Source organism: Macaca fascicularis, chromosome 2 (assembly GCF_037993035.2).
Source record: "Macaca fascicularis isolate 582-1 chromosome 2, T2T-MFA8v1.1".
In the NCBI taxonomy this organism is placed as follows: domain Eukaryota; kingdom Metazoa; phylum Chordata; class Mammalia; order Primates; family Cercopithecidae; genus Macaca; species Macaca fascicularis.
In genome coordinates this window covers 43,898,734-43,913,831 of record NC_088376.1, presented here as the reverse complement: position 1 = coordinate 43,913,831, position 15,098 = coordinate 43,898,734, and the positions used below count along the sequence as shown (strand labels likewise).

The following is a 15,098-nucleotide window of genomic DNA, read 5'->3' as shown; positions in this document are numbered from 1 at the left end:
TGTGTCTGAAGCCTCCTTAATATCAAATTAATAAATTTTAAAAAGAGAAAAAATTAATGTGATTCTACTGTATTTTAAACTAGAAACAAAGTCATTCATGAGCCTTCAACAGGTGCGCAAGATGAGCTCAGCATCGCAATCAGAAATTCAGGATACGCATATCAATATTAACCTACTGAGACCCACGTGCTGGACCATGCTTCATTTCTGCATCACTTCTAATACAGCAACTCTGCAAGGTACATATAATTATTCCCACCGCACAGATGGGAGAACTGAGACTTGGGGATGTTAATTAGCCAGAGGGGGCAGAAAGGAAATTTCAATTGGGATCAAAAGTTTATGTTCAAAGATTGGAAACTGCCTAAATGTCCAAATATGGGGATCTGAATAATTAGATTATAACACAACTATATCATGGCCTCATGCGACTGTTAAGAAAGAATGAAGCAGCTCTGCATTAACTGATATTAGATAACTGCCAAGGTCCATTGAAGGGAGAAAACAAGATATAGGGGAATGTTTTCAGTATGATCTAAAAATTATCTGTCACAAATATCTCTGGAAAGACAAGAAACTGCTAATAGTGGCTGCCAGCAGGAGGGGACGGCAGCCGAGCTACAGAGGAGGGGTTACTTCACCATATACCCTTTGGTAGTATTCAAATCTGTTGCCACACGTACAGCTTTCCTTTCAAGAGCAATGTTTTAGTCTGTCTTGTGTCACTATAAAGAAATATCTGAGGCTGGGTAATTTATAAAGAAATGAGGTTTATTTGGCTCAGCGCTCTGCAGGTTGGACAAACATGGCACGGCTCCGCTGAGGGCCTCAGGAAGCTTTTACTCATGACGAAAGGCAAAGGGAAAGTAGGTGTGTCACATGATAAGAGAGGGAGGAAGAGAGATGCCAGGCTCTTTCAAACAACCAGCTCTCACACGAACTAATAGTGAGAACTCACTCATTACCACGAGGAGGGCGCCAAGCCATTCATGTTAGATCTGCCCCCGTGGCCCAATCACCTCCCACCAACCCTCACCTCCAACATGGGGGATCTCATTTCAACACATGATTTGGAAGAAACAAATATCCAAGCGATATCAAGTAAATAGGCACATATGACGTCCCTAATCTTCCCAGTTCACCATGCATGCCTCCTGGGTCTCCATCCCTGCCCTGAGGAACTTCATAACCACTTGGGGAAAGAAGGCCTATGCATGGGTGGAAAAATGAGTGAACCCTGCAGATGTAGGAGAAGTCAGCGCTAAACTCCCGGTGCAGAGACGGAGTCCTCAGCTGAGGCCTGGGGGTGAGCTGGAGTCAGGACAGATTGATAAGGGATGGGGGCAAAGGGGCGACCAGGCCCAGAGGAGCCAAGTCCAGATGTCCCGGAGGTTAGGAGGACCAAACTACCCCGTGAGACGCACGGGAGTCTAGCGAGAAGATCTGGAGTGCAGCTCTGGCAAGGAGATGGTGTCCTTGTAGTCATCGGGAGAGTAAACTCTCTCTGGCCTTCATCAATACCAGAAGCCTTGGCTAGCTGCCAGCCTCCTCTGCTCAGCCATTGAACCAATAAATACTTGTTGGCAGATCAATTAAACCATCTAGGAAAGACGTCTGGAAATACAGCTTCCTTGGCTCCGTGCAGGGGGAAAGCCCTCTCAGCCAGTTAGGCCCAAGATACCTGCATTTCCACGCCCCACCCTGTGAAAGTCAGCCCTGACACTGGTGTCCACTCTGTGGGGTCGGGCCACGCTCGGCGGTAGGCAGGCTTGGGCAGGTTGGCCCAGGCATAGGAGGCAGAGCTGGGTATAAGCACAGCTGTGTCATTTGCTAGCTGTGTGGCCTTGGCAAATTCGTTACCTTTCCAAGACATTTTCCTCATCTACAAAATGGGGCTAACAGTCATACTGCCTCATGGCTTATTGCGATGAAAAGAAAAAAAATACGAGTAAAACCCTAAGCCCAGGGTACAGAACAGAACATGGATGGGAGCCAACAAAAGTGTCATCAATACCCCCAAATCAAAGCTGCCTGGGACCCCAAGGCCGCTTGTCTCTGTCTGAGACTCCCCTCCGCTTCCGGTGCCACTCACACACCACTCACCACCCAGGAACTCCGAGATGTGAGACAGAGCCATTCTGTCAGCCCTCCCGCCGCCAGCATGTGGCGAGAGGAGCTGGGGAGCCATGGAGCAATTCCAGAAAGCAGCCCAGAGCAGATTCCAAAGGCCTGGCCCACCCCAGGGGCCCACACCTCACAGTAGTTGAGACATTTACAATGACATTCCCCTGTTAGTGATCAAGAATGCCTGATCCATGGCCACTGCTGGGGATGCCTTTGTACAACAGAACACCCTGCAGAGTTCCATGCTGAGCCAAGAGCTTTGAGGGCTGGAGGTAAAGCCAGTCAGAGGAGGAAAAATGACAGGGACAGCATTTCTGGGATTCGCCCAAACTCACTGCTAAAGGCAAGGACCTGGCCCTGGGCTGCACGGTCACCAGCCAGATGGAGTAGATGCTCCTGCGCATTCTCTCCCTGCCTTGAGGGTAAATGTCTCCACAAGGTGCCCATGTGCGCCTCCATTTGAATCCAGGCTCTCTTAGTTACTCATAGTGTCCCCTTCAGCAACTTACTCAAGCTCTCTGTGCCTCAATTTCTTCATCACACACTGAAAATGATAATATAGACAGTACTAGTGCAAAGAGTCATTACAAAAATTAAATGAATTAAAATTTGCAAAATGGCTGGGTGAGGTGTCTCACGCCTGTAATCCCAGTGCTTTGGGAGGCAGAGGTGGAAGGATTGCTTGAGGCCAGGAATTCAAGACCAGCCTGGGTGACATAGTGAGAGCATTGTCTCTATAAAAAAAATAAAATAAAATAAATTAGCCATTACCTCCTGAGCCAGTTTCATTCATATTTATATACATGCTAGGAGTGGTGGCATATCCTTGTAGTCCCAGCTACTCAGGAGGCTGAGGGGAGGATCATTTGAGCCCAGGAGTGAGAGGTTACAGTGAGCTACGATTGCACCGCTGCACTGCAGCCTGGGTGACAGTGTGAGATTCTGTCTCTAAAAAACAAACAAAACCAAAAAAAAAAAAAGAAAAGAAAAGAAATTGCAAAGTGTTTAGAATACTACCCCCCTTACCCACTTAGACTAAACACTACATAAGTATTAGTTGTTGCTGTTATTGCTATTATTATTATTATTATTTGTGCCCTGGACAACCTGGGACAGCTTCTCCATTTGCCTGGCCTCGGCTCCATGCTTCTCAGTTCACTTAAATGGCAGGGCCCCCGTGCATCCTGCAGCTCTTTGTAGTTAGCTTTGAGATGCTAAGCCATTTCACTCCACAGTGCAGCAAAACAATTCCACTTGCAGAAGGTTTGACAATGTTATGCATTTGCAATAGGAAATCACACCTCCAGGAGTTCTTGCCCTCAACAAACACATGCTTCCAGAGTTAAATGTAGTGAGCCCTTTCTAAGTCTTGCTTTTACCGTAATAAAAATTCAAAAACTGAGAAAGTGATATCCATTACCTTACTTTCATCATGTCAGAGGAAAAGCCTCTATTAAGGCCATTTTGCTTTAAGCCACAGATGAACCCCAGAGTTTGCCTCAGCTCACCTAGTTCATCAACGCAGGGGCACCAATTGCTATGTGTTTGCTCTGTGCCGGTGAGCTTTATCATCCTCGTCCTTTTTCAAAGGAGAACACTGAAGTTCAGAAAGAGGAAGCAATCGCCAACAGCCATTTGTTGAGTGCTGGGGCCCGGGTCTGACCCGGCTCTGTGAGGGGCCCCGGGCAGAGTTCTCTCCTATGATCCTGTGGGGAAGCAACTCCAGAGAGCTGGCCTGCCTTTTGCTTCCGAGCATGTCTTTGACTCTGGTCCCTCACACCCCAATCATGTCTGAGTTTGGGGACCTGCCACCATGTCCACAACCGACATTAACTCAGAATCCTTTCCATCCACAGAATCCACCTTGGGTCACCTTCCCTGCTCAGGGACTCCCTAGAGCCAAAGTAGTCCCAAACCCGGGGATTCATGGTAGACTTCAGCCCAGGACACAGGCTATAGGCATCACACAGTCCCTTCCCAACTATCCCTGCGAGACTCCACTGCAGCTTCTCCTACGGCCCGCTCTGGAGATTGTCCCAGGCTGGCCATGAATAGACCTTTCAAAACCAGAGAAGCTGAGCTTCCCTTTTCTGCAATCACACTCCTGTCTGAGAGAGAGAACATTACCCCTATCTAGAGAACACACTAGTGCCATAGCAGATAAGCCAACTCTATCACTGAACGGAAGATGCTCCAGGCTTGCATCCCATGACATCTGGCCTCTCTTGCCTCCTAGATTCAATATTCCAGATTCAGCCAACCTGAATATTCACTACCAGTAAGGAAGAGGATAGAACACTTCACATTTTAGTTCCACCAAACTTTTTCAATCACCTGAAGGACCCATAAGCTTAAAATACCCCAAACACAACTGCCCTTCCCCACCCAACCTCCCTGAGGTAGGTCCTTGCTCCTGATCCCAACATGCATAGCCCCACGGGCTGGAACCCTGTTAGCACCTTGGCTTTGTACCTGAAAACCAGGCACCCAATAAAACCCAAGTGTGAATTAATAGCCAAGAGGAAGCCTACAGCAGGAGTATAACTGTTGGCTCTGATAGCTCCCACTGGGTGTCAATGTCAGGCCTTAAATCTCAGCTACCATATTATTGGTGCTACCACACAAGAGCTTACAGCAGCAAAAAGGGGACCTGATACTATCCCATTTTACAGATGAGTAAAATGAGTCTTAAGGAGTAAGAGTGACTCACCAAAGACAGAAAACCACTGAACACTTGGAAATAAGTCACATCAGACTCCAGAGCCTTGGTACACCGAGGCCACTCTTCTAGTCCAGTGATTAATTCCAGCAAATAAATTTTCCAATTCCATTAAATAAAGATTGTTTGTTGTTTCTGTTGGTTTTCTCACCACTGGGATTTGCCTGGTCACTATGTCTCAGAAGGCTCCAGACACTTTCCACAAGGCACCGTGATGACTAAATTTGCCCTTCTCAGGGACATAATCATCAGTTCCTAGATTTAACCCATTAAACAGAGAAAATGGAACAACATTTTGCCATTCAATGGCAATTGTAGGCAACGATCATGGAAATAAAATAGGAGCAAGAACGTTGACAATTATACCAGAGCGCTGAGCGTACCAGCCACTTTTCCGTTAGCCTGCCACCCTTGGAAACCATCAAATGTCCCCTTCCCGGGCTCCAGTAAATGTAAATTTTGCTTGAGTAAAATCTCGTCCTTGACTTCTTTTCTGGAGAAGTGTTACTCTTTTCTGGGGTGTTACTCTCAGTCCCTCATCTAAAGGGGAGAACACAGGGAAAGAGTGCACTTCAGGGCCATCAGAACTGGGGGAACCCTGATTCTGGCTCTCTGTAGCTCTGCTCTTAAGTTTCCTTATTTCTAAAAGGAGGATCTGCCTCAGGGGCTGGTAATTACATCTCTTATTTAGAATGAATAACTGGAAATTCTACCTTTCAGCATCGCCTCTGAGAGCTTCATTAGGGGTGTGGCAGGAAGTCTGGATGGGTGGTGGTGGGCTGATGTTGGGGAGTGTGCAAGCCCACAAGTGCCTGGCTCCTGGCCCCTCAGCTGGGATTCAGCTCAGGACAGGCAGCCACGTGTGCCTCGGTCCAGAGGCCACCCTGTCTTCCTGAGTGACTCCCTCCCGAAACCAATAACCGTCTTTGTTCCTATACTTTTTATCTTGCCGGATGGTTGTGTATATTAAATGAGAGCAAGCTGTAGAGTTGTCAGGGGTCAACCCCAGCAGCCTGTGGGATGGTTTGTAGCCTGCAAGGGTATTTTGTTTGCCCATAGAGAGTTTTCAGCAGCTGTCAACTTTAAAAATTGGAATAGTTCACACAATCTAGATTTCTGAGCTCTCCTGGAAAAAGTCACAAGATTCCACAACCCAGGGTTTTCATTCCCATGAGATGACAGTCGGCTGGAGATGACAGGCAGCTGCCCCCCTTAGCAGATGGCCCGTAAGCACTAGAATTGGGGTATTCAGCCTCTCGAATACAGTAGGTGGCCAATAAAGGACGGTTGTCATTACTTATTACTTACCAATAACTTGAGTACATGGCATTTAAGTGCAGGGACTGGGGACTTGTCAGTATCCTCCCATTGTGACTAGCTTGGGTCATTTGGTACAACCTTTGTACAGACTAGAAGACTGGTAATTGGCATCAATACTCAAAGCCCCTATTAGGTGCCAGTCACTGTTCTGAGCACTTCACACATGTGATCTTATTTGATCTTCACAGCTGTGAGCTAGATTACTATCACAGTGATGCTTTTGCCGATGGGAGAACTAAGGCACAGCCCCAAATCACCAGACCAGCAAAGGAGAGAGTCAGGATTGAAACCCAGGTCCCGACTATTCCTCCACACTGCAGGATCCTCCCAACTGGCGATGGAGGCGTGGCCTGCCCTGCTTTCCCAGGGCCTGGCACAACTGAAAGCCCTGCCCCCCAGTCCGGCACAACTTACGGTCAAGGCCGTTGATGTAGCGCATGGTGACTTCGCAGTGGCCCCACACGGCACTCACCACCGGGTACAGCTTCTTGCCCTTGAGACCTCGGAAGGCCACCCCCAGGTACTGGCCGTCCACGATGAAGCTGAGTGTGCCTTCATCCATGTCCAGCACCACGAGCAGCGAGTCGGGCAGCGCGAAGGCCTCGTCGGGCCCCAGGAAGGCCGGGTAGGCCACGCCGGGCCGGTTCTTGCCGTCGTGGTAGAGGCGGCTGCGGCCCAGGTCCCAGCCCCACGACTCGGCGTCACTGCCCACCAGCGCAGTGTAGCCCACGGAGTGCAGGGGAGCACGGGCCGTGGCCACACCAACTACAGCGTGGGTGCCGCGCTGCCGAGCTGGCCAGTTGATCTGCCAGGCGTGCAGGCCGCGGGCGTGGCCCACCTTGCCGCGGATGCCGTCGGTGCTCTGGGCCACGGGGTGCCGGTGGAAGGTGAGCCGGTCGTCATCCTTGACGAAGACGTTGAGCGAGCGGTCCTCGGGGTTCCACGCATGCCGCAGCTGCACAGCTAGCCCCGCCGCTGGCATGTCCAACAGCTGGTCCAGCCGCGCCGGCCGCCCGGGCTCTGCACCCCGCAGCTCCCGCTTGGCCGGCCGCAGCGCGGGCTCTCGCACCTCCACCGACTTGAGGCTCCCTGAGAGCTTCTGGCCCATGCTTCACTGCCGGGAGGGGACCGCTGCAGGCCACCGCTACCTCGTGGGAGCCTCCACTCCCCGTAGCCAGGAATGGGCCACGGGGCTGGGAACCAGGCTTCCGGACGGTAGACCTCCACAGCCTCTACCGGGCTGTGGCAGGGGCCCAAGCTCCTGGAAGGAAGCAAAGGGCACGGGTTATAGCAGCAGCAGCAGCAGCCAGTTGCCAATCCCTTCATTTATGTCCATGCCTTGGCTGAGCCCTGTGCATGCACAATAATAGTACTAATTCGTACACTCGTATCTGGCACTAATCTAGCACTTGCCATATGCCAGTGTTCTAAATGATTTATGTTTATTAGTTCGTTTAAACCTTAACACCTCCCTATAAGAGATATACATTATTATTCACCATTTACAGATGAGAACACTGAAGTGCAGAGAGAAGTTAAGTGATTAGCCAAAGTCCCACTGCAAATAGGTGACTGAGCCAAGATTCAAACCAAGGTCATCTGGCTTCAGGATCTGTGTTCCAGACGTAGAACAATCATAGGGAGTCTGATTTTAGAAATAAGGCATGAGCCCAGAGCAGTTGTGACTTGCTCAAGATCAGAGCCTGGATGAGAACCCAGGTGCATTTGATCCCAGGGACAAGCCCTGTGCCAAGGCTGCGGGGGCACACAGCTGCTCAAGACACAGGGCTGTAGGGTGTGGCCCATTGGTTCCCAACCCTGGAGTCCTGGGGAGCCTAAATAACCTCCTAAAATGTAGCCAGGCTTGAGAGGGAAGACACAGAACAAGGGTGCAGCAGGGTCACCAGGGACATGGACATCAGGCAGTGTGGGAAGATGGAGTGAGGGCTCCATGGGCAGGTGAATGGAGGTAAATAGAGGTGAGGAGGAAGGATAAGGGAGCCGGTGTCCAGGCTCTGTAGCCAGACAGAACTGCATCCAAATCCCTCTCTCCATCTCTTACTGTGGGTCCACAGGAAAGCCTCCTAGCCTCTTGGATACTCCAGATACCTTGCCAGTAAAATGAGGATAAAACACCTCCCTCTGGTGATGGGGGAACTTAAGAGACCATAATATAAAGGGTCCTGGAACTCGGCCAACAGGTTTTCCTCTCTGGCTCTGTTTTCTGGGCATCCCATGTGGATCCCCTCCCTTTGGATGGGTGAGCTCTTTCTTCAGCCATGTAAACACCATTAACAGCATTGACCCCAGATTGCCTTCCCTGAGGCAGGATCCTGGTTTTCATGGAAAAGGAATTGGCCACCATTACCAGGAAACCAGCCAGAACCTAAGGAGCTTGGACTACTTGGACGGGCCCTGGGTATGGGGAGAGATGGAGAGCCAAGCTCTGTCCAGAGCAGAGGCATGTGCCCTCCCCTCCCTGGCCTGAGAGCTGCTGGGCCCAGAACAACTTCTCCTGAGTCAGATGAGGAGATGGATGGGTGTTTTTCATGCCCTGCCTTCCCCGACCTCAACCTCCCACCCAGACAGTGGTGCACCCCTAGCCAAAGCCCAGGTAGGGAAGGAAAGAAGTCTGCTGCCACACAGCACAGACGAGTATCCTGTGGGTTTTTCACCATTCCATTTTATTCTTAACTCTCATATTCTTTCGTTTCTACTGTCAGATCCCAGCTTCAGCAGATGTTGACCCTATTCCGAGAGCTCTGGCTAATGTTCAATCTGAGGGAATACCAGAACACATAACAATTTGCAACACTAGACAGTTTTAAGATAGCAGAATAAAGTTACTCCTTTTCATATCTGAAATCACCCAAAATCAAGGAGAAAAAAAGAAATGCAAACTCCTTCTTCAGCAAACTAGAACACATTTGTAACCTGAACCACAACTTATAAGGAAAGGCTGCCAAAAACAGGCAAGGGCTGCCAAAAGCAGTGAAGATAAAAAATACTGTGAGAAAACACCTAGAGAAGACACCTGTGGTGGCAGATCTCAGACAAAGCTGGCACAGCCACCAGGAGCTGGCATTCCCTGAAGGAAAAAACTAATGATCCCTTATCAGAAACAATGGGAACAGGGCATGTGGTCTGGTAGTGGGAGCTGCCTTCTACGCCTTGGAGGAAGAGGAGGGCAGGGCCAACAGAGGAAACCACAGACCCGCCATTTTCACAGGAAGCAGTGTGTTGGTGAGGCAGAGTGAGAGCAGGGCTCTGAATTGGGAAAAGCCCACAGCTGCGGAACTCTGCTGACTGAGTAGAAGCAAAGACTAACGGAAATCACTAAGACAACCCTGTGAACAAAGTTCCTGGGAACCAGGGAGCAATCCTACCCTCTTCCTGGTACCTCCTCCACATGCGTCTCCTGCAAAATGCTGATCCAAGAAGGTTCACCTCTTTCAAAGAGGAACCAGCACAGGATATAGTCGAAGATGCTATAGAAGAAAGAAAGGAATAAACGAAAAGGACAAAACACGGCAAACCAAGCAAACTCACCTGAAAAAAAGCTGTCACAAAGCAGATAAAAATGGGAACCAAAGTTGTAAAGTAATTTTATAATTGATTATTTCAGAAGGGAGACAACTAGCATGGGCTCAACAAAAGATTAAATCCATTTTCCCTAGTTATAAAGGTAATCTCCAGAACTAAAAATAAAAATACACATCTTGCAAATACAAACCTTGAACACAATACAAAATAAAACAGACCATGTACTGAAAGATTTTGTTTGAAAGCAAGAGAGGCATGAAAGCATGAAATATGATAGTAAAACTAAGACCAAAATATTAACCATGTCATTAAATGGCTGTAGTAAACTGCTAAAAAAAGATTCTAAGACTGGGGAACAACACAAAACCCCCAACCATATGCTACATATGAGAGACATTCCCCAAAGCAAAGTGATTTAACAATTTTGAAAATAAAGGAAAGGCAAACACATAACAGGGAAGTGTGAACTCAAACTAAGCAGGCACTGTAATCTTAATATTAGGCAACTAAAGTTAATTTCAGGACAAAAGGCTTTAAGTGAGACAAGAACACTTAATAATAATAAAGAATAAGATCCACAGTTGAAGACTGAACTCACCAAATAGCCCCAAAATTCAGAGCAAAAGCAAGAGGAAATATAAGGAGGGACCTTAGACAGATACACATCAGAGGCATATAATTTTAATTTCCCTCTTCTAGCTCATGATGGACCAATGGACCAAAATTAAGTAAAGACATAGAAAAACCAAATTACATAATTAATAAGACAGATCTAATTAGTGTATTCATCAAATTCTATACCTTGAAAACAAAGAATGCATGTTCTTTTCAAGTGTTCATGGAACCGTCAAAAAAATTTTCTGGTATTTTAGGTCACAAATGAAACTTCCAAAAAAGCAAAAATAATACAGTATCTGATAACACAGAAGGAAAACTAGAAATTAATCATAAAATTATAGATCACAAAATCCTATCACTTGGGCATTTTAAAAAATTCTTTAAACAACTTGACTCCGACTCAGATCAAAAAGGAAATCCACACAGAAATTGCAGAATATCTGCAATACAACAATAACAAAAAGCATTCCATATACTAGAGCCTGCGGGATGCCTCTACAGCCGTTCTCAGAGGAAATCATGGCTGGTATATTTATGATATTAAATTTTTAAAAATGAATGGAGCATAATAAAATAGGGAAATAATAGAACTAAGCAAAAACTCAAGAGCTGGTTCTACCACAAAAAACCAAACCAATAAAACATATAAACTATTAAAGCTAATCATGTAATGTATCATATTATATTACTATATTACTATTATATTAATCTATCATGTTGATAGTATGTACCCTTAATACGATATAATGAAATAGCACTTTACCTCTATGGGCATCTTCCCCAAAACTCATAACCTCACTCTAATCATGAGAAAAACAAAGGACAAATTCCATTTGGAGGCCATCCCACAAAATACCTGACCTAACCAGCAAGGTCATCAGAACCAAAGTCTGAGAAATCATCATAGTGAAGACGGCCCTAAGGATACCTAACAATTCCACGTAATGTGGTATCCCAGATGGGATCTGGAACAGAAGAAGGATATTAGGAGCCAGGATTGGTGGCTCACACCTGGAATCCCAGCACTTTGGGAGGCCAAGGCAGGTGGATCATCTGAGGTCAAGAGTTCAAGACCAGCCAGGCCCAACATGGTGAAACCCCATCTCTACTAAAAATACAAAAAAAAAAAAAAAATAGCCAGGTGTGGTGGCACACGCCTGTAATCCCAGCTACTTGGGAGGCTGAGGCGGGAGGACTACTTTAACCCTGGAGGTGGAGGTTGCAGTGAGCCAAGATTGTGCCACTGTGCTCCAGCCTGGACAACAGAGGGAGACTCCATCTCAAAAAAAAAAAAAGAAGAAAAAGAAAGAAAAGAAAAAGGATATTAGGCAAAAACTGAAATCTGAGGAAAAAAGGAAATCTGAAAAAATATGTTAATAATACTAATAACTTAACTATAATATTAATTATTAAAAGAAGTTAATAATTATTAATACTGGTTCATTAGTTGTGAAAAATATACAATACTAATGTAAGATGCTAATAATTGGGGAAACTAGGGTGGTAAATGGCGTGACCATATGGGAACTCTCTGTACTATCTGTTTAGTTTTTCTTTAAATCTAAAACTATTCTGAAGAAATAAAGCCCATTAATTAGAAAAGCTTACATAAATGTCTAAATTTTAGGGAATACAAAAAAGGGCAAAAACTAGAATTCACCTCTTTCTCCTACTCATTAACCAGATATAAACATTGTCAGCTTTCGGAGGAATTTCGCTTTATTCTCTTTTATTTTGTTGTTGTCTACAAATTATAGTAAATTATATTTTTAAAAATTGGTATAATGGACCTTTATTTAGATTATTACACCTAAAAATGATGTAATTAGCATTTTAACATATTACTAAATATACTTTAAATGCATGACTTAAGTAACTAAATTTTTAAAAACACATAAAACATAAACCATTTAATCATTTAATGGGGGAGAAGACAGAAATCTGTAAAATAAGAAATGAATATGGGAAATAACAAAACGGTGTAGCTAAAAGCACTTGTAAAAGAAGTTAGACTTGTTTGTTGTTTTAACATAGGAAAAAATTTGCAACACACCAACAAATATATGACACACTCCTACAAATGAATACAAGTACAAAATGTGAAAAGATATCAACAGTTTACACAGAAACAAATGGTTTCTTTGAAAAGATACTCAATGTATACTGAAAAAGAAATGAGTTAGAACTCCATTGAAATGCCATTTTTGTCTATCAGATTATCAAAGGTCAAAAAAATGGGTAACGCATGCTTGGAGAATGTGTGGAACAAAAGACAGACTCATACATTGCTAAAATGGATATAAACTGGTTTAGCCTCAGCAAATGGCAAATTAACACCGTCTTTCAGAATTGCAAATGTGCAAACCCTTTGACCTAGCAACTCTACTTCCAGCATGTATTCAGATGTGTTCTCAAATGCACAAAACTACCTATGTACACAGCACATGCATACATACGCAGCACTGTTTCTAATAGCAGCCTGGGCTCAGAGAGGTTGCATAACTTGCATAACCTGGGGTCACACAGCCAGGAAGTGGCAGGACTGGGATCAATCCCAGAGTCACCATATGACAAGCCTGTGCTCTTATGGCTTCCTCCATGTTGTTTAGAATAATGCCTTCTCCACGGCAATGACTATAACCAGCTCTGTGTGGCCCACACAGAACATTTCTAAGGAAAACTGCTTTATCTTTGCACACAACCATGCCAACTTTGGAGTTGCTGTTGTTGAAAAGACACTTACACGTGTTTGAAAGCAACAGCCAAACAGCAGCCCCAGGGGAGACCTCTTACTAGTACTTGGCTTGGCCCATACTGGGTCACTGAGAGCACAGTGCTCTCCTTTGCAATCATAGTCTCAAAGTCTCTGTCTCTACCAGAGGCAGGCAGAGATCCTGAAGGGTGCTCACACTGTGGTGTGACAAGGTGGGCATGTAAATAGACAGCCCCTTTGCTGCTCCCCCAGTACAGGGCACACCGCAGAGTGCTCACGTCCATGAATGGCAAGCCGTTAAGGGAAACTAGCAGCTGGGCAATCTAATGAAGGACAGACCTGGATGTGAATCCACACCTGTCTGTTGGGCCCTAGGCCAGGCCTTAACCTCTCTGAGACTAGTTGGAAGTACTGCTAACTATGTGCTAACCTTGCCTGCCTTGGCAAGTATCAGAGCAGACACCTGTAAAGTCTGGCACATCACAGGGCTTCCAGTAAGTGGTGAGTGCTCTTTTAAATTGTGGACGTCCTCCAACATTGCCATCTCACCACTTGAATGTGCCTTGCTATGAACTGATTGTGTCCTCCCCAAATTCACATGTTGAAGCCTGATATAGGTTGGATATTTGTCCCTGCCCAAATCTCATGTTGAGTTGTAATCCCCAGTGCTGGAGGTGAGGCCTGGTGGGAGCTGTCTGGGTCATGGGGGCGAGTCTGTCAAGGCTTGGTGCTGTCTTAGGGATAGTGACTGAGTTCTGGAGAGAGATCTGCTCATTTAAAAGTGCGTGACACCTCCCCACCCTCGCCTCTTGCTCCTGTTTTCACCATGTGACATGACTTCTCCCCCTTCACCTTCTGCCATGATTGTAAGCTTCCTGAGGCCTCTCTAGGAGCCAGGCAGACGCCAGCACCATGCTTCCTGTAAAGCCTGCAGAACCTTGAGCCAACTAAACTTCTTTTCGATATAAATTGCTCAGTCTTAGGTATTTCTTTATAGCGATGCAAAAATGGCCTAACACAAAGCCCCAGTGTGACAGTATTTGGAGGTAGAGTCTTCGAGAGATAATTAGTCCATGAGAGTGAATTCCACCTCCTCTAGGAAGCCTGCCCGGATCCAGTAGGCCTCCAGGGGCCTGCCCTGTACCTCTGTCCACCCTTGCATCAGTCAGGGGGGACATCTTTCAGGCCTTACTGATCTGCTTTTCTCTACCTTGAGGGCATTCCTCTGATGGCAGGAAGCTTTCACCAGCACTTCTGTGCTCCCAGCCACTGCCCCACTCCCTCCATGCAAGACACAAGCCTGGTACTTTGAACATGGGGCAGAGCACACAGAGGGACTGTGGAGAGGTTGTGCTGGGCTTCAGGGAGGGCTCATGCTCTGTTCTTTTTCAGAGGATGAAGCAGAGAAAGTGCCAGGGCTAAAGTCAGGATATGGGGACATGAAGCCCAGTAATGCCACTATCACAGTTGGACTCCCACTCCTGAGCAGCTGACTCTTGGCTATATCCAGTCTGCTCCTTTATTAGCTACTGCTTTGCATCCTTCCCTGCTTCCAACCCTCATTTATTTGTTCAAAAAATGCTTAGTGAACACAGTGCCAGGCACTGTGCAGCTGAGAGCGAGGGGCATAGCAGTGGCCAACTCAGGCTCATCCCTGCCTTCTCTCTCCAGCCAGAGGGAGTGGCCACTTAGCACATTTCTCCTCTCCTCTTCTCCACCACAGCACACAGCACTGGGCCAGGCACATGGGACATACAATAGAATCCACCTTCCTGATAGGAATACCATCATCTCTCAACCCCGTAAGCAGCCAGCATCCTGAAGAATGCCAAAGGGTGCCTCCGTCACTTTCCCCCAAAACCAAACTTAATTTCCTACATCATGCTTGGATGGGGATGCTTAATGACATTATCCGGAAGGATCTGCTCTGGGGCTTCAATCACGGCTGATCAAGAAAACAAAAACTCTAATTTGCTAATTGCCATTCCCAGGACCCTAGCAGATGTTCCTACCCGACAGGGGAATGAGGAGACACGAAGTGGCAATGCCACACTGTTTAAG

At 46.5% G+C, this 15,098-nt stretch overlaps 1 protein-coding gene across 3 annotated transcripts in view; it reads right to left on the bottom strand.

Annotated features, from left to right (window-relative positions):
- Positions 1–15,098, bottom strand: part of SPSB4 (splA/ryanodine receptor domain and SOCS box containing 4) — an 88,560-nt gene that overhangs the window by 66,415 nt on the left and 7,047 nt on the right. For all 3 annotated transcript variants that reach the window (XM_005545941.4, XM_005545943.5, XM_005545942.4), the window contains exon 2: positions 6,578–7,424. In XM_005545941.4, the coding sequence (XP_005545998.2) occupies positions 6,578–7,271 (694 nt within the window). In that variant the 5' untranslated portion in view covers positions 7,272–7,424. The remainder of the gene's footprint in view (positions 1–6,577; positions 7,425–15,098) is intronic.